The sequence below is a fragment of the Phoenix dactylifera genome, chromosome 10 (assembly GCF_051530095.1).
Source record: "Phoenix dactylifera cultivar Ajwa chromosome 10, Ajwa_hap1_PhDact_Kaust_v1.1, whole genome shotgun sequence".
Lineage (NCBI taxonomy): Eukaryota > Viridiplantae > Streptophyta > Magnoliopsida > Arecales > Arecaceae > Phoenix > Phoenix dactylifera.
The window spans coordinates 32,388,351-32,407,303 of record NC_143199.1 but is presented as its reverse complement, the minus strand read 5'-3'; the positions used below and the strand labels follow the sequence as shown (position 1 = coordinate 32,407,303).

Here is an 18,953-nt window from a genome sequence, read left to right as displayed (position 1 = left end):
GAAACCAAAATTTATATGTTCTGTCTCTAACCAAATCATCAATTAGATATTAAAATAGATGGTTTTAACGGTATAATAATATATTTTACTATAATTTAATCATCAAATTTTATTGAACTAAAATCAAATCTATTTTAAAATACCTAGATTATAGTTCATAAAATAGATTTTTACTTCATATGCCCTATCATTTATTTTACTACAATAATTCAATATATACGGTTTATTTTAGTATCGATTTGATAGATAAATTAAAGATCATCAAAATATATACATTTTAGTTTTTAAATTTTTTATCAATGCAGGTCATCTTTAATAGTTTGGATCTTGAATGCATATTATCTATCATTGATTGCAAAAATGAATCAAATAATTTTTCTATCCCATGGAAACATAGAATAGCCTCCCTCTCATACTTTCGCACACCTATTAGCACACACACCCACACCCACACAAAATAGATTTTGGCTTAGTTTGCCCTAACATTTGTTTTGCTATAATAGCAGAACTGGTATTATTTATTTCAGTACTGATTTAATATATAAATTAAAAACTATCAGAATATATAATTTTTAATTTATATTTTTTAATAATATAAATTATCTTCAATAATCTAAATTTTAAATGAATCAATTTTTCCGTGCCATGAATTATATTTTAGTACCGATTTCACAGGCCCTCGTCCGCACGGGCAGCGGCACGCATTACAGTGCCAATGCATATAATAGCAACCTAGCACCAATTCTCGCCGGCGGGGGAGGCTCAATCCAGCTTGGCCCCCACGTGCCAGCGAGGGAGCGCGACAACGCGTTGCGTGTCGTTAACCACCGGATAGCAGTCGAGTCATTAGAGTTAAATATATGCAGCTGTAGCACCAATCAGAGAGCGCAATCAATGGCGAAAACGTAATATAAGTATGAAACTATATTGGTGTTTTCTCTCGTACTTTGAACCTGGGCCGCCAGCTCTGCGAGCCTGTAGCTAGCCCACCGGGTCACGCTGGCCTCCTCCATAGGCACCGCCCTTCCAGAACCGTCCCATCGTCATCATACCATCAATTTTCCATTATTGGTGTCCTCAGTGCATCCCAAGCATCCCATCTTAGGACATGTCATCATGCGCTCAAGTTCTGAAACGGAGGACAATTATCAATCACAGCCGTCCACAGTCTTGATCAGCATCGCACATGCTCTCGACGCGTCGCACGCCATTCCACGAATGCTGCATCAACGGTGTTTGTTCGTCGCAGCAGCCGAACGGTCATAATCAAACGTGATCGCCCATCTCTCCGCCTGGCACGTGCGGAGGATTGGGAGAATTATAATATCCCTGCCGAAAGCGATGCAACGAACCCATTGGGTGGGCCCCGCCGGGGCTTGTCAGGCCGTGTTTTCGGGCTGTCGGCGGCTGGAGGCAGGCCGTGGCGTACGGCCGACAGCTCCCTATCACGCTTCCCCACACCGCCCCGCCTAACCGCCGTCACCTAACCCTCGAACGATCCTTATATCTGAACCGTCCATTTGATTCCCACTCTGATCTTAACTCCCGGACATGCTCGAGGTTCAAGCGTGCCTGTCCTTCTCCCGTGCCCCGATCGTTCCTCCGCGATCCGTATAAAGTCGAAAGAAGAAGGAAATAATTTTATTGACTGACTAAAATACCCTTGAGAAACATTATCAAGCCGACGACAAAGATTTACAGGATCAACAATCGTCCATCTGCGGGACGGTCTGGATTTATAATCTTGAGACGTGTGGCGACAGAATTAAATAGGGATAACTTAGCCGTTACAAGGAAAGGACGGCGGACGCGGTCGGAGAATAAAGATGGCGGAGTAAAGCACGGAGAACATTCGAATCGGGCTCTTTCAAAGAGTGAAGTCCGAACAATACACATAAAATAATACTACTGAATTTATTTTCTTAATAATAAGAAATCCAGCAGCAGGCCTTATTCCTTTCTCTATTTTCGGACAAGGGAAATTCTCTCGAGCTCCAAAAATTAAATATTTTCTCCGGTACTAATGGAGAATATTTTATTATTTTCCTATTTTATTTAAAACAATAACCAAGTGCAGTTCTTCGGGGGAAAAAACTGCAGCCAAGTTCGAGCCTTTCAAGGACGAAGTGGCCCATAACTTCTGCATTCATCTGATTTCAATCAGATGGTAAATTACATCGTGCTCCATCAATCCAACGGACCATATATCATAATCGGCTAAAGGACGAGATAGGGTACTTACAAAGCATAAAGGCATTATAGTCAATTCGCATGTCACGACCTGCCCTCCTACTTTTTCCCTGACATCTGACACCTCTGAAGTTTACCACCACTGCAGCTTCTATTCCATCCCCAGGGGTACATTAGTCATTCTACATAACGAGGGTGGCATTTTCGTGAATACCGCCTGACACATCAGTTGCCCCCTCCCCTCCCCTCTTAAAAATCCGGAACACCGCCATCGTTGCCCCTTGACTTCCCTCCCCTCCCCCTCTCTCTCTCTCTTAGTAGCATTTTCGTGAGTAGAAGGAAAATGGGGTTCTATACCTCATCCGGTCCTCCTCTCATTCTCCTCCTCTCTCTTTTCGCCGCCTCCACCATTGCCGCCGAAGACCAGCCGCCGCTCCCCGGCCTCCCGCCATCAGAGCAGGAGGCAACGTACCTCGCCCTCGAGTCCATCGATCCGGAGACAGCATGGCGCTCCCTCTTCCCCGACGACCTCTGTCTCGCCGGTCCCCACGGTGTCGTCTGCGACCTCCTCCCCGACGGCACGCTCCACGTAACCGAGCTCAACTTCGGCTACCTCTCCGACTTCTCCGCCAACCCCGCCTGCGGCCCCAACGCCACCCTCTCCCCCGTTCTCTCCTCCTCCGCTGCCTCCGCATTCCCGTTCCTCCGCAAGCTCTTCTTCTACAACTGCTTCACCCATGCGAAGGCCGCCCTCCCGGGGCGCGAGTTGAATCTCCCCTCCTCCCTCGAAGAGCTCGTCTTCGTCCAGAACCCGTCCCTCGTCGGCCGGCTCAGCGGCAGGATCCGCGATCTCCCCCGTCTTCGGCGTCTGATCATCTCCTCTAGCGGTATATCTGGCAACATCCCCGCCGAGATCGGGAAGCTACGAAGCCTGGAGCAAGTCGTTCTATCGGAAAATCGTCTCCGAGGAGGGATTCCGGCGACCATCGGCCGGTGCCGGAGTTTGAAGATCCTAGATCTGAGCGGGAACCGGATCGGCGGCGACCTCCCCGTGGAGATTGGGCGGTTGGGCGAACTCGTCAAGCTCGATTTGAGCTCGAACCTGATCCGCGGTTCCTTCCCGGTCGAGCTGGGCCGCTTACAGCGGCTCGAGTTCTTGGACGTGCGCCATAACAGGCTCACTGGCGGCGTCCCGACCGCGCTGGCGGAGATGGCGAGCATGAGGGAGGTGTATCTAAGCGGTAACCCGATGGGTGGCCGGATCCCGGAAATTTGGGAGAAGCTTGGGGGCATTTTGGGAGTAGGGATGTCCGGCCTGGGTTTGGTCGGGAATATTCCGTCCACTATGGGGGTGTTTCTGGAAAACGTACGTTATCTGGCGCTGGACGGCAACTTTCTGGAGGGGAAGGTGCCGGAGCAGTTTAAGCGGCTGGAGAGGTCCGCGGGGGAGATTAACTTGGAGAACAACGCCCTCCAGGGTCGGATACCGTTCTCCGCCGGCTTCGTGGATCGCTTGGGGGGTAAGCTTAAGCTGGCTGGTAACCCGAAGCTGTGCCTGGGCGAAGATTTGGTTGGCCACGTGAGTGCCAAGGGAAGTCTCACTTACTTGGAGCGGTGCAACAAAACGGAAATTCCCTATCCCGTCGACTTTCGCTATGGCTCCGGGCTTTCCATAGCGAAGATATCTCCTTGGCTTTTTGTTTCCTTTTCTTGTTTGCTTCTAGTTTTTAGGTGACTAGTGAGTAGTGCCTTGGGTTTGCAAGTGTGGAAAGGAAAAGAGGGAAAAATCTAGTTTAGGCGAAAAAAGGAATGAATTACCCAATAGAAGTTACTGTCTCCACTACTTGGAGTTGTAAATCGAAAGTAACCAAAACGAAAACAGCGCAAATTTTATGCCTTGGGTCGCAATTTCTTGCTTTTTCATTACGTATATGCACTTATCCCCCTAAAAGAATACATATATCATGTATATAATACATTTGTTACAACAGTCGTTGCAGTCATTATATAACAACCAAACAATCTAAAGTAAAAATTTTATATTGGAAAGACATACGGTTCGGATATGGAGTCTCAAATGAGCAGGTCGACTATTAAAAATAACATCGAGAAACTGTTACAAAGCCCCATGCAACAGAATATGAGAAATGTGGTTTGTCCTAAATCATGAATCATATAGGCATGACATTATATGAGAGGAATAAGGATGGCGTGTTATATATGGAAAGCATTTTACATCGTGTTATATATTAATATGACTTAGGTACAAACGGCTTGGATTGGCTGAGTAGCCAGCTTTTCCCCAAGGAAAAAACATTTCTGATACAAAATGAGAAGCATTTGAAAGAGAGCGCTCACACTGATTCTTATACTGGTCTATAAGAGGCATTTTTGCATTTCTCTCTGCATGTCATTTATTGATTCAAGAAAAATGTTCGTAAGAACCATCCTTTGGGGAATACCATTCGGACGGTGATCCGTCATCGATCTGGACTCCGGGGTCGCTAGAGCAACTCAACAACGCCAAATCACTGGAAATCAAGCGGTCCACGGAATATCTTTGTACCGGTCGTGATGGAAAGTCACGACAGCAGACAGCTCTCCTCTGCTCTCTCTGTCCTCCGCTGGGGATCGCATCAGAACCCTTCCTCCTCTGTCGTGGTCTTCAAGGACGGGACGGAATAGGAGCTCTGGCTCTCGACAACGCCCTCGGATTCCGAGGCGACGGCTTTCGATCGGGACGTCGACCTGACGGAGCCGCCGCCAGAAGAGGACCCCTTGGTCTTCCGACGGGGGCGATCCCGCTTCGGCACCGCCGCACAGCCCTCCTGAGACTCCGATCCGCCACCGCTCCCGGAGGCGCTCTCCTGCCTGAGCCCGGCGCTGCTCCGGTGCCTCCGGCTGTGACGCCACCCCTCCAAGGGCTCGCGCACCGGGGAGTCGATGGCGGTGGAGCTGGACGACTGATGGCGCCGCGACTGCCGCGGCGAGTCGACGCTGGATCCCCCGGACGAGGCGTTGCGCCGCGACGGTCGCGGCGCCAACAACTCCTGCAGCCCCCTCGCCGCAGAGTCCCGTGCTCCGCCGAACTCTGCGCACCGGGCAACGTCACCGGATCAAGTGGGCCATCCGATCAAGATCTGACGGCTGTAAGTAATGAGGGGAAAAAGGGATAAAAAAAGGAGGCGCACCTGAGGAGGGATTTTTAGGCGGGGCGCCGGCCTCGTTTCCACTGAGGGGGGCCGAAGACGACCGGAACTCGCTCATCTGTCCCAAATTTTGATAAATCACATCCGTTAGATGGAGATCCTATGGTCAGAAGTAGATATTCACTGAGGAGAGAGAAGTTTTGTTGTTACCCAGCTGGGGGCATTTACGGAAGGGCCGTCCCACCCGATATGGGCCACGTGCTTGACGTCCGTGGGGTATCCGATCTGCATCTCCTGCTCCTTCGTATCCGTGTCTGATTTATTTAAAAAGAAAGTCATTTAGACAGAATATAGATATAAATGGTAAGATATGCAGACCGTAGGAAGAAGATCAAACGGCTAAGAATAATGGGCTGCTTACCGAAAATCTGTGAGATGTAACGGAGGCCCTTCAAGAGGCCCTTCATCTTGGTCGCCATGTCGCGGGGGCCCAACGGGTGTATCGGCCGTAACCCTCAGGGCCCACTCCGACGATCCCTGGTGACCCAACGTAAGACCCTGACCTTCAAATTGCCAAAACGAGTTCTTTTAACGGGGACAGATGCTGCGCGAAAAATTCTAGTTATTGGTTTTCCAAGATTTGATTTCATAAAGGATATCCTTCACCCCCCACCCTCCAAAATAAATAAATATATATATATATATATATATATATATATATATATATATATATATATAAATAGAGTTGGTTCTCAAAGGATGGCACAGGTCTACAATAAAAAATGGAGATTGATGTCTCTGAATTAAAATGAATAGATAAATAGAAATCAAAATAAAAGAAGAAAAGGGTGGGGATTAGTCCATCCTAATCTCAAAAAAAGTTAAAACTTTATTAAATGTAATGCAAAATTAAAAAAAAAAAGACTCATTGATAGTACCCAAAAAAAAATAAAAATGTTACACTAGAATTCTTTTTTATTTTTTTTGAACAGATCATTGCCTAGCCGATATCGAACTAAAAAATCATCAAATGTTGCCAAGAAAAAGACTTATTTAAGATAAAATCTAAATAAACTAAACCATACCTTAGGAAGCAAATGTTGAACAAGGTGTCAAACTGGAAGCTGACGACGAGCCCCCCTCTCATGCCTATTCCATCTCGCTCGAAAAGAATGTTATCATCATTCTGAATAATTCTCTTTGGCCTCGCTGACAGAATCTTGATGGAGAGAACCAATCCTCCTCTTAGATTTAATTTGCTCTTTTTTCTTCTTTTTCCTTCAAATTTCGGAATGGCCGGGCAATGCGTTAGAAGGATGGAAAGAAGGGGGATTGCATTGCCTCGGCCGGTGTAAAGCCCGATCCAGCTTCGACGGAAGATACCCCGAGGCAATCGGAGCCGAACACATCCAATGAGAGAAGATTAGGTTATTTTTAATTGCTGCGAGACGAGAGGGCGTAGAGTTTTTCCCTCTGCTCTATGTTCTCATCGAGTTCTAATTCCAACCATGGGTTGGGTGGCTGGCGGCAAAAGCGGGAATTGGAGGGAGATAAGCCGTTGGTTAGGACTTGGTCAATAGGGGTGAGCCCGAACCGACCAAAAAAAAATATATTTGTTGCGAAAATATGACCCAAAAAAAGAGTCATCATCTTGTACCATTTATGCAATGTTAGCCTGTACCCTCGATTGGAAATTATAAGCCACAACTTTGCTGAAATTTGGGATTGTTGTTATAAAAGATAAAAAAAAAAAGCTTGACATACCTGGCCAACTATGATGACATGTTAGTCATGATCCAATGGGGATGGATCATGGATATCAAATTATAGTCTTCACCTAGAAAGACTATCAAAATTTTTTATGCGACTCACCAATCACTTGTAGATTATCTAGTGTATGCTCTACTTTTGCATGTCAGATCTAAAAAATATTGTTTTCATCTCTCTTTTTGGTCTCTTTTTCTTGTTCCAAAAGTTTTGCTTTCCTATGAAAGCAAAATTTTTATATAATTTAGCATTTTTATTGCTCTTGTATGCGAATGCGTTTTTTTTCTATAATACTTCACAACTAGTTGCATTGGCAATGGAATGTGCAAGATCTTTTCCAAAAACAATATGTCTACTTGCTCGACTAAAGCATGAATACATTTTGTGTCGCATTATTTTTTCCTCCTATTATTGTCCAGGAGGCATGATAGTGCCATGCATTTCTAATAAAGTTTTTCTTTTCCCCAAAGAAAGTAATCAACAAGCTGTTTATGGCCGTTATATGCGTAGTCGAAGAATAAATTAGATCTTATACCTTTATTATCACTAGCATTGCATGGGAAGAGCACGAGTAAACAAAGCTCAAGTGCAAGTTTTCTCCAAGTGGAGGCGACCGGTGTAGGACCAGACAAGAACAAGTTCAATCAAGCATCAACTAGATTAGCAAAAGAATGAGAATAAAAGGTATATTTAAGCATAATTATGATATGATTAGTAAACTTTAAAGTTTCAGAAACTATAAAATTACCGCCTTCTAACACAGGTCTTCGATTCTAGTAGGGATTTGAATTCTTTCTTTTAGCTGGTGTTGGTGTGTTCGAAAAATCAAAATTGGTTAACGTGGCATGCGTTAGAAGCCTATGAGGAACTTTATTAGAAGAATTTTTTGTATAGCAATAGGATTTATAGCCTCGCGTGAATAGGAGTCTCTTTTCCTTTTGTTGCTGGAAATTCAGTATTATAAAAGAAGGGCCAAAGCCAAAGGTTATACAAGTTCCTATCACTAATAAAATTTTAATTTCGGCTCCGTGGCTTCTGTCTCTTCCGAACTCCAAGTGTTCCTGGAGCTGTGGCCTTCAAGTAGGCATTTTTTCTCGCTAGGTTGTTAGTTCAGTGGAGTCATATTATTCTCTTCATGATCTTTTCTAGAGGATGGTGATTTTCTCGTTCTCTGCTCAAGATAAATCTACCAAATTCTAATCTTTTCTAGGTCAAAAGGTTGCCGACTTCAGCTATAATTTAATAAAAAAATAATTCTGAATTTTAGAAATTTAGGCATATCAGGAATCCTTTAATCCAGTGTAAGGTCTAGATCAAAAGTTATCTAGAGTTAATATTATTGAGTCTATGCGCATAACTCAGAGGGTTGTCAATGTAGCTTTTTTTTTTGATATTTGATTATGATATTTTTTTTATTTATTGTGGTGGATTCCACAAAAGTTCACTTCTCTTTTGAATATCTCCTAATCCTTCATCTAATTCCTTCATAATTTTTTCGTCTTCAAGTCTGCACGTGGATCTTATGTTCTCCTGCCGCATCAGTTTGAACTCTAAAATAACGTGATCTCGGGATTTGATTAATTAATTAATTCCAACAGATAACAAATGAATCGAACTTCTGAGCTAAAACCAGAGCTAAAAAAAAAAGGAGCTAGAACTAGAGCTAGAACCGAGCTGGGCCCACGGGTGGAGATGGTATGAGTAAAAACAGCCGGCGTGCCAAGCACACGGTCAGTTTTGTCCGCATCGAACATTCTTTTGGTGGGATGGAGGTCCAGTAGAAGCTGCTAGGCAAGGGTGAGTTTGTTTCTTCTTTTTTCCTTCCCCTTTTATGTACCCCCAAAAAAAAATTGCAGCCTGTCATGTCAACCCCAAGTTCTTGGGAGTCAGGCTTGGCTCAATAACAGGCCCGTCCGAGCTGACTCAACTTGGAAACAAGCCAAGCATAGGACCATATTACGTGCAAGCTTGAACTTGGCTTGATAAAAAGCTCATTCAAATATGTTTACACAGCGCTGGTATATTAGCTACAGTTTATAGAAAATAATTGCACTTAAGGTAAAATTTTGCCGGCTAGATTCGCTCCCCAGGTCTCGTTAAAGCTTCAATCCGACCTATTTGCATCCTTATCATGCTATGTGTCCGATGCTAATGGAGCATTATTATTGAAACATCTTTGAAGTCTTTCTGCCTCGATTTGCCCAAAATTTCTCCACCTGACAATCTCGTGATTCCACATAGTTTCTCTGGCGTGCAATTTGGTAAATACACTACTAAGTTTTGCATTAAGATATCTCAGTATCCAAGTGGTAAAAGTCGGGGAATTCCTATGAAACTGCCATGCAGGAGGGCACCCGTTTCATGGACAAAATAAAAAAAAAAACTTTAGCCATGACACAAAAAGATTGTTTTATCTTATAAAACTTGGTGCAATCAATACATAGTAGTTGAGTTCGAAACTAGTATGCCAGAATAAGGCTGACAAACTCCAAGATGATGTGTAGTAGCACACAGAAAACATTGAAGACAGGTAAATTTTCATCATAGTTTCATTGCTGAACTCTTAAACTCATCCAAGCATCCGGTGATTCTAATATCCAGTAACTGCTACATGATACTAGCACCAGCTGCTCATAATAGAAGAAACACAAATGGATGAGAAAAACCTGAACAAGAATTTCGTCTGAAAATAACTCAAATTGTTGTACAACAAAAGTTAACAAACGAGAATTCATATTCCTACGAGTCTCTCGGATACAATAATATTACTTTGATATGCAGATACAGCCAAAAACTCGAGAGCTCTGAAAAATAAATGGATAAATGAACACCCACAAAAAAAGGTAAAAAATGACTGGGGAAAAGCCTTCAGGTAACGCCTCATTTGGCCGGCACTAAAGCCGCTTATGGGTGGTTTCTAACAGATCTACAGCCCCAACACTATGATGTCTTGGTCTGCATCTCAAAATATAATCCATAACTCAATTAGATTGTCCATATTCTCGATAAGGAAGAGCAGAAAAGACCAATGAAAGGCATACCTTACTCAAGAACTTTCTATGAAGCTTTAATGCCTCGTTACATGCCTTCTTTGCATCCAAATGTCCAGTTAAGTCATTTAAGATCTGCAGTGCTGATAGAGTTAGAAGGCGGGGAGAATGACACATGCGCGCGCGCGCGCGCAGAGAGAGAGAGAGAGAGAGAGAGAGAGAGAGAGAGAGAGGACCTTGACAACATCATCCAGACCTTTGGCTTCCTTCAACAGTCGCTTGTTCTTGGCCTCAAGAACACTGGCTACAAGAAAGATGGTAAGAGTGGCCCGTGGATCCTTATGACGGGCCTGCACATTCTTCCTCTCAAACTTCCCATAATGCAGCAGATTATCATCTCCTACCACCGCTGCTAGGCTTTTTTCAGCAGAAACATCCGACTCATACATAGAGAAGAGGTTGGGATTGTATTCCATAGACCAAATAAGCTGAAAGTTTCAGGAGATCAAGCAGCCTTCTATTTTAAATTGTCTTCTCATTGATAACCAACATGCATGGTTATAGATTATATTGAATGACAAGGAAAAGAAGGATAAGTTGAAGAACACCAGAGGCTTCTAAATAATTCTGTGGCGTCGATATCTGCTGGTTTTGCACCACTAGAAGAGTTAAAATACAAAGCATCTATACAAAGTAGAAGGCCTACCTCCCAAAGGTACAATGCATCAACAAATGAGAACTCTCTGCGAAAAAGGACCATCAACATACGGAAGGCAAACAAATACTCCCCTCCATCCAGATTTTCTGTCATTGATGGTTCATTATCAGAAGTATGGAGACTCGCATTTACAAAGTATTATTTTTTCCATAATCTTGAGCAACTTTTGTTCATCATTCCTTTCTATTTAAAGTTCTTTAGACAGGATAGCTTTGGAGCTCACAAATCAAGAAATCAAGCAATTTGGAATTTGTTAACCAATTTCTTTCTTAAACAAGTGGATGGAAGCTAGAAAAAAAGAAAGAGAGAGCTGAAAAGGATATCTAATTGTATTTACACGCATACTACATTATCAATTTGAAGGTATAGATAGGAAATAAGTGGGAGCAAGAACCTCAATTTCTTCTCCTTGGACAGGCTATTGCACAAATAATGATGGTAGTTATTGATCCCTAGATAACAAGATATAAGTTCAGGATTTGAATGGTTAGACTGCCAAACAGATTATACGAATCCCCAGACTAGCTTTTACCTAGACGAATGGAAGATTGGTCCTTTAATATCCTTGGCAACATGGAAGGTGGCTATAATACCAGCACCCCATGGAAGCAAGCAGGAAGTTGCAGAAATTCTGTTAATGCTTTATATGCTCCTTTGACAGTAAATGGTTATCTTTGCAACCAGCAAGTTAAAATTTTTGAAGTTGTTATCTTTCCAGATTTCCACTAATCAAATCCAAGAGTGAGGGGAGATCTCTTACATTCACCTAAAGGGTCTTATCATGAAGTCCTGCTTTGAAGGTGGTCTGTAATGAGGGACAAGAATGAAGCAGCCAACTGGCAAGCAACTCTTCAAGAAGCAGCCAACACACACACACACCACACAGAGAGAGAGAGAGGCAGCTATCATCAATGTACTAAAGGGATATAGAAGAAGGATACCGTTTTGCTAGAAGATTGGCAGGTTTTAAAGCTGTATACGCCATTTACTTAAACACAGAAAATGTGCACCACATATGAATGGGGTACTAATTACTGCATTGACATGAATGCAGACATCTTTTCTACCAAACCAAGCATTAACACAAGTCGTTTCTCGCAAGCAATTGCCTTTGTATTTAGAATTTAAGCTTTTCTAAGGATGAGCACATAACAACAATAAAAAATAAAAAACACTGAACAGCATCTTACAACCAGCATGATGAAAGAGAAAAATATAAGATAAGGCCCTGGAAGCTCAACATTCACCTATGTTTCTCAGGCTGATAATGACATTCAATATCTACAGACGGAAACTAATCTGAACAGCATCTACAAAACAAACCATGGAAAAAAACATGAAGTAAAACAAATTTTGTGTAAAAAGATGTTGGATTTCTCAGGCTGATAACGACATTCAATATCTACATATTTCATTGTATACCAGAAACTCATATAATGATTTTTCTTGATAGGAAAACTAAAAAGCTTTTACTTAGTGAGGGAAAAATCCAGTTTTGTGATTCTTTTGGATGATTGTTTTAATGTTTATCCATTAGAACACATTAATTATGCACTGGTTGACCAGACCAGAATGTCAAACACTTATATATCTACCATAAGGAGATTTCCATCTATCTTGCGCACAGATGCATATGAAGAATCTGATGTGAGATATCCCGCAAAACAGTATTCATGGCACTGATACACATCCACATCAACAAATTCAGGCACGTGAAACTTGAGTGTCTAGAAAAACCATGTCAGTATTTCACAAATTTGCCCCAACACCACGTGAGTCATCTAGACATGCAGGGGAAGAACATGTATGGTTGCCAACCCATTCAACATAAATATACAGAAAATTTAGCACAAAATAATCTTTGCATGAACGAACAATCAGTAGACCTGGAGTAGTAAATTCAGGCATCTCAAAATTACAATAGAAGTAGATTTATTTTTTTTTGATACAAGTGTAACAACAATATATCCAACTAAATAACTCTGTAGAGGTGCTCAGAAGTTGTACCTATGTGTTCATGGAGCTTTGGATCAATAGCTTTTATGACAGATGATAATATAGTCAATTGAGCCTGGACTCCGACTGAACTACTCGTGCATTTGAAATTACCTCGCTTTATAAATAACAAGATATAACCATAAGAGTTCATGATATCTGAATGGACAGAAAAACTAAAAGCCTTTATTCTAAAACAAGATGGGTTAAAAAGTGTAATTAACTTAATTACATATTGATAGTAAACTACTTTAAGGTATAATGTCAATATTTCATATTTATAGAATAAATAAGCAGACTACAGCAAAGCACAGGATATAGTCACAAGGACAATCATTTCAACCAGTGTCGACATTTTGTATGCTTCATGAAACAATGCAACAATCCACAATTCATTCTTGATGCAACTATTATATTTGAAACACATGATCACAATCTTTATTGACAATTCATTCTTGACGCCACTGTGGTATTTAAAATACATTATCACGATCCTTAATTTTTATTGCCTTCTAAATATGATGCATTTCTTTCTCTCTTAGCTAAAATTCAAATGACATCAAAAAAACAAGGATTGTGTATAAAGAAGTACAAAGATGTCACAAAGGATCAGGAGAAAATAGGAAAACTGAAATAGTAGGAGAGGGAGGAAGGGATGGTGGCAGAGAGATGCAAACACAAGTGATCCAAAACTAGAAAAGAAAAGAAACAAGTGTATACCAGTTTCCGCATTAGACGTTCAAAGCACCAAAAACCATCTGCTTCATTTTCAAGAAGTATTGATATTGGTGAACACAGGTCACTCATTCCTGATTGAAAACTGTACAGTCAGAATGGATTGCTCAAACAACATGAGACCTTAATATTTTATAATAATTGAAGTGCATCATCTTCTTTTAGTCGATAACATTAACAGACTACTCACCCTGGCAGTAACCGATGTCCTTGTCTAACCATGAATAAACTGCAAGCATGTCCCAAAGCTTTGCTTGGTTTGCTGGATTTTCATAATAAACAAGTGCCCGGTCTGTACGTGCTACATCCAAACCTAAAATCAAATATTTTGACCCAGTAACAGCAGCTATTAGTTCTTTGAAAACTAAGGAAATTTCAGAAGATTAGAAGCCATAAACATTGGGAGTGGTATGCGCCATAATGATGTCTTCCAATAACTCTATTTGATGAGAAGTGGCGTAAATAATACTATATCATGAATAAAGTTTACAAAACAAATTTGTTTAATGGAATATGAAACTCCACTTGCAAAACACTACTTTTGGGCTAGTTTCTACCCAGTTCCCAAAATGTCAACTGAACATTTCAAGCAGTATTTTGCTTGTATTTTAGATTTTTCTCAGTAGAAGATAAAGATCATTTCAGATGTTTCAGGCTTGTCTCCGTGATCTCAGGGATTGCTTCAGTTGATATGAGCACTATTTTCACTACAATCATGAATTTTCTCGACCAGGAAATTCGATGGACCACATATTTCAGCCTAACAATGTCAGTACAAATGAAAACAGTTGCTACCAATCATTTTGCTAAGATCTGTAGTATGTATTGGAGATAAGATCTGTGATTGATGTCAACTGTCCAGCTGGATTGATATGATGCAAAATGGAAACAAACAGAAGAAACTGTTCCAAATCACTTGTGCATCTACAGAAGAATGGTGAAAAAGAATAGACTAGTTATGAACAAAATAAGTTCAAGGATGACCATGTAATAATGTACACAAAGATGATCAACTTGGATCCCAATGTCAGCAGGCACAAAGTAAGATGGCATGCAAAGCAGAAAATAATATTAGTCAGCATCTGCATCACGTAATAATCTCAAATTATAACTAAGTTCAGATATAAAAGTCTCTTCTCAAAGTACAGAGACTAAGTCCTTATTTCTCCATTCCAAGTAGCATCAACAAGTTGGTTTAATGGTCAACTGTAACTCCAAGTTCTGACTGAGTCTAAGACTTTCTAGCTTATACATTTTAACCAAAATCAGAGCATTCCTCATATGGTTATTTCCTAAAAATGATACAGGAAGTATTCCAAACTGAAAGCATCATAGAAATAAATGGGATTTCACACTCAGAGTATAATAGAAATAGATGGGATCCTGGACAAAAACAAATTTGATCAGCTAGCCATTAACACAAGCAATGACAAAGATGGATGATGTCATTGTTGTTGATGTTTTACCAATCTGATGTAAGGTAAGCTTCCACTGAATGACCTCTTTGTCTAGAATTACATTATTTTGTACTGGAAAATCTGCATCATTGGATTGCACTTTCTCTTGTGAAGCAGTCCCATTACTTGATGGGTCCTGAATAGGTTGACCATCTTCTGTTATTACAGGCGTTGTGATTATCTTGCCACTGCCGATTGTCTTATCCATTTCCTGGCATTTTGACTTCAAAGTTCCATAGTCTGACCTGCCATGGTTAGTTTGATCAGTAATTTTAAAAGCCCAAAACAATAGTACAGCCTTCTATCCATGATTAAAATACATAACCTTTGACAAGTGGAAAGAAAGCAAAATTAGCAGTGCACCATGCATCTGAGATGCACCAGAAAGATGAAAAAGAATATACTATTTTCTGTAATATAGGTTATCAAGAGACAAGTCTACAAATTTTAAACATTTGGATAATTTACTTGCTGGGGGGAAATCATTACCTCCGACGTTCTCTTAGTCGGCTACGTTCATCAAAAGTACTCTTTGGATCATAACACCCTAGTAAAAATTCCCAAACAACACCTTTAATTGTCGGATGAACACCCTGACATAACACCAAAATTAAAAACGATATCGCAATTCAAATCTCATGCATAAAATTTACATCAATGCATTCATGGAATCAAATCTTATAAAATGGTAACCAATCCTATAAGTACGACATTGTTGCACCAGTTGCATCACAAGTCAAACTCAAGTTGTTGGATTTTTCGTGAAAGTTAAGATCAATAAGAAAATATTTATGTATAATGTTATCTTTGTTAGTTTGTTATGGTTATGGTTCTTCTTAAAATAGATAAAAATGCATCTTGGAGATGGTGCTGGCTTCAGGATTTGAACAAATTGTGAATATCGAATGGAAATGTATAATCACATTGAATCAGTGAGATGATTTATAGCATGTAACTTAGTTTGGCCCTCTCACTGGGCAAAGAGAGCAATGATGAAGGAATTGAGAAGGCAAGAAATTCTGAATTTCAAATTTTGAGATGAGAATGCATTGAGATGGGCACCATATGGTGTTTCCCTTCTTTACATCACTTACTATCAACATAGTGTCAAACTACCACCTTCGTTATCAAATCTGGGGACCACTATTGGATATTAATTTGTCATATGATACAACATGATCAGTAGATTCACACACGGGGGGGGCGGGGTGGGGAAAGAGAGAGAGAGAGAGAGAAAGAGAGACCCAAATTCTATATCATACCATACTTTAATATTTTATATGACACAATTAGTTATTGCTTGCAATAAAATTATGTTGGACGACGACAACGATGATGATGATGATGATAGTGGTGGTGGTAAAAACTACAACCATAAGTTCTCTAGTGAAGTTTCTAAAATATCAGTATCACATTTTCCTATGATGTCACAGTGCACATAAATGAGTTATTAGTGGCATCATTCTAGATTCTAATCATTCAACAAATACAATCAGTGACAATTACAAATGGAGTGGCATGAAAAATACTTACTCCACTCTGTATTCGTCTAAGCACTTTAGCTATATCCAATATACCTTCCTCAGAAAATGAAGCATGCCATCGTGTTGCACTAAGAGTTTTTCCTGGCTGCAGAAGTAGAGGCACAGGTCATATGCCTGATCGGGAACCATGTACACACACCAAAAAGATCTTTAAGAGCTGATTAAAAATGTCAATTATTGTGCAATCAGGAATATCAAAACAGTATTTCAGAAAAGAGATGGTGCACAAGGTACTCGAGAGTAATGATATAAGTATATTTACTATATTTTTCTCATACATTAGCCATTTGCTTGTTAACAGATCTAAATGGAACTACGAAAGTCGAGATATTCATGTCATATATTACAATGTTCAGTCAAAATCATGAAGTTTAAGCAAATAAACTATTCTCCAGAGAAAAAAAGTAAGATGCATATATTTAAAATACTATCAAAGATGCTAAGTTGGCTTCTTGTTGCATTTTGCTGGTTAAAGTCTTGGTTTCTTTTTTTAAGTGCATGGCTAAAAGGGGGCAAAGGTAAACATAGCAATGCAGCTCAATTCTGGACTTTAGGTCGGGAGCTCAACTATAATAAAAGCAGTGCTGTTGGTGGATCTTTCTGACTACAAAAGGAAAAATGACGGAGACACATGTGTCCTATTAGCATCCTACTGGTGAAACACAACAATTATTTTACCCATAAAAAGTTCTATTTGTTTTTATTTTTTACTGGAGGAGTGCAGGAACAAGCGAGGAGGTGACAGTAAAAAATATTAATAAATTTGCAAATAACCTCCACAGGAAAGTCAAAAAATCAAAAGCAGATATTCATGTAACAAGAGAAGGTGAAGAGGTGAGAGGCTTGAGTGCTAGAGGCATCATGGCAGATACACAAATCTTCAGCAAGTGATAAGGAAAGAACTGCTAATTTGGATTAGAAATTGCTGAGGAAATACACCATTGTAAGAGGGCCAAGCTTCATCTTGCAAGATTAATAATCTGTTGAAGCAAATTAAAGTTATGATGGTTTCATTCCAAATCTTTATCATTTAAGTAGAAATTAATTATAAAAGTTATACATTGTTGGAAAAACAGGTTACGAAAAAATATTTGTTCTTCTTAGTGCGACAGTTTCCAAGTTTCTGTAATTTCTATCAGAAAGTTATTGAACTGAAATATAATTTTCCACTCCAGCCACTCTGCTATCAGTATACAAGAAGCCTGACATATAAGCCACTACTAGAATCATGATTGTATTAAACCAGGAAGTGAGGTTTGTGATGTAGTGCTGGACTGCAATAATTGTGAACATAGTTAAGAAGTCAAAATATGTTGTGAACGCCTAAAAGTGTTTTTATTGGTCTCATAACAACTCTTCAGTCTTCAGTCGTGGGAAGGAAATGGATGCAAAAATTAGGTCAATTAAGAGTTCCCAACAATACCATCCTTCGGTCTACCTAAAGTAAAAAAGAACAAATCCTTTATGGCCTTTTATTAGTCTTTCAGTAGGATTATTGTTTCGCTAATTACAGCAATGAATGACGCTCTTGATCAGGAATGGATTAGGGCAGCGATCAAGCCCTATTGCTGGAACCCATATCTTCTAAAAATGCAATCACAGATCGAAGAAGCTAACAAAAAGGCATAATTCGACACAAGAGCTATCCCAATATTAAAATATCACGGTGGGAAAGAAAAAGGTTGTAAGAAAGAATCAATCAAGAAAGGGAAAAAAGAAAGAAAATTCGGTGAGGAAAAAGAATCGAGGAACTGACCCTGGGCTTGAATCGAGAAGCAGGGACATCACTGCGGCACTCCGGCCTGATCGGATAGAAAGTATCAGGCTCCCCCCAATCTTCAGGAATTGGGGTACAGCAATCCATCATCATTCCCTTGATTCCCAATTTCCTGTTCGCTGGACAAACCTCAAATTTTCAAATCGCTTCACCAAGGCGCCCTAATCTTCCTTTTATGAACCCAGAACCGTCCCTTAATCGGTGGAATTCCCAACAGATGCATCGAGCAGAAATATGATGAATTAATGGGAAAACATAGTTCGATTTGATTCAAGATTCTACCTTGTGCGCGGCAATAGGATGAATGCCCTGGAACCGATTTGGATCACAGAATCCGCGAGAAAATGAGCGATAATTACACGAAAGGAAGGACGAACGAGATGAAATTAGGGTTAGGGTTTTGCTTTTTCTTTTTTCTATCTGCCGTTCGAAGGGGCATGGAGAGATATCGAAGAACGGGATCCCGCTTGGAAATAACGGCTAGTTTGGGATTCTTTGCCGGAAAAGACAGCTAATCTAGGCCCCCGAGTACCTGGTCGGCCATCGTGTTTGCCGGATGCGCTGGCGACCAAAAAGCTGTACAAACCAACTGATTATTTGACGCGTATATTTGTTCGGGCTGATTTTTCAT

At 40.6% G+C, this 18,953-nt stretch overlaps 2 protein-coding genes across 4 annotated transcripts; both read right to left on the bottom strand.

Annotated features, from left to right (window-relative positions):
• Window positions 1-4,464: 4,464 nt before the first annotated feature.
• On the bottom strand, window positions 4,465-6,044 carry LOC103706921 (uncharacterized). Its single transcript, XM_008791191.6, has 4 exons — window positions 5,761-6,044; window positions 5,550-5,653; window positions 5,382-5,457; window positions 4,465-5,281 (listed from the first exon to the last, which is right to left on the bottom strand). Exons 1-4 carry the CDS (start codon window positions 5,816-5,818, stop codon window positions 4,827-4,829), a joined length of 693 nt encoding a protein of 230 aa, XP_008789413.2. The 5' UTR covers window positions 5,819-6,044; the 3' UTR covers window positions 4,465-4,826.
• A 3,718-nt stretch (window positions 6,045-9,762) lies between these two features.
• Window positions 9,763-18,953, bottom strand: LOC103706922 (rab GTPase-activating protein 22). 3 transcript variants are annotated; one of them, XM_088706120.2, is made up of 12 exons: window positions 18,605-18,953; window positions 18,302-18,492; window positions 16,535-16,630; window positions 15,491-15,594; window positions 15,011-15,246; window positions 13,735-13,857; window positions 13,530-13,618; window positions 12,822-12,927; window positions 10,803-10,900; window positions 10,333-10,584; window positions 10,148-10,231; window positions 9,763-10,061 (listed from the first exon to the last, which is right to left on the bottom strand). In XM_088706120.2, exons 2-12 carry the CDS (start codon window positions 18,413-18,415, stop codon window positions 10,047-10,049), a joined length of 1,317 nt encoding a protein of 438 aa, XP_088562246.2. In that variant the 5' UTR covers window positions 18,416-18,492; window positions 18,605-18,953; the 3' UTR covers window positions 9,763-10,046. The 3 variants fall into 3 exon arrangements, with proteins under 3 accessions (XP_088562246.2, XP_088562248.2, XP_088562247.2); XM_088706122.2 differs by having other exon boundaries at window positions 18,302-18,441; window positions 18,605-18,930; XM_088706121.2 differs by having other exon boundaries at window positions 18,302-18,488; window positions 18,605-18,904.

Coding starts and splice junctions, on each gene's coding strand:
- LOC103706922 (XM_088706120.2), bottom strand. CDS start 18,415: ATGATGATGGATTGCTGTACCCCAATTCCTGAAGATTGGGGGGAGCCT. Junction 16,631..18,301: donor CTTCTCGATTCAAGCCCAGG/GTCAGTTCCTCG, acceptor CTACTTCTGCAG/CCAGGAAAAACTCTTAGTGC. Junction 10,901..12,821: donor AAAGCTCCATGAACACATAG/GTACAACTTCTG, acceptor CATCAATGACAG/AAAATCTGGATGGAGGGGAG.
- LOC103706921 (XM_008791191.6), bottom strand. CDS start 5,818: ATGGCGACCAAGATGAAGGGCCTCTTGAAGGGCCTCCGTTACATCTCA. Junction 5,458..5,549: donor CCGTAAATGCCCCCAGCTGG/GTAACAACAAAA, acceptor AATTTGGGACAG/ATGAGCGAGTTCCGGTCGTC. Junction 5,282..5,381: donor GCCTAAAAATCCCTCCTCAG/GTGCGCCTCCTT, acceptor CCCGGTGCGCAG/AGTTCGGCGGAGCACGGGAC.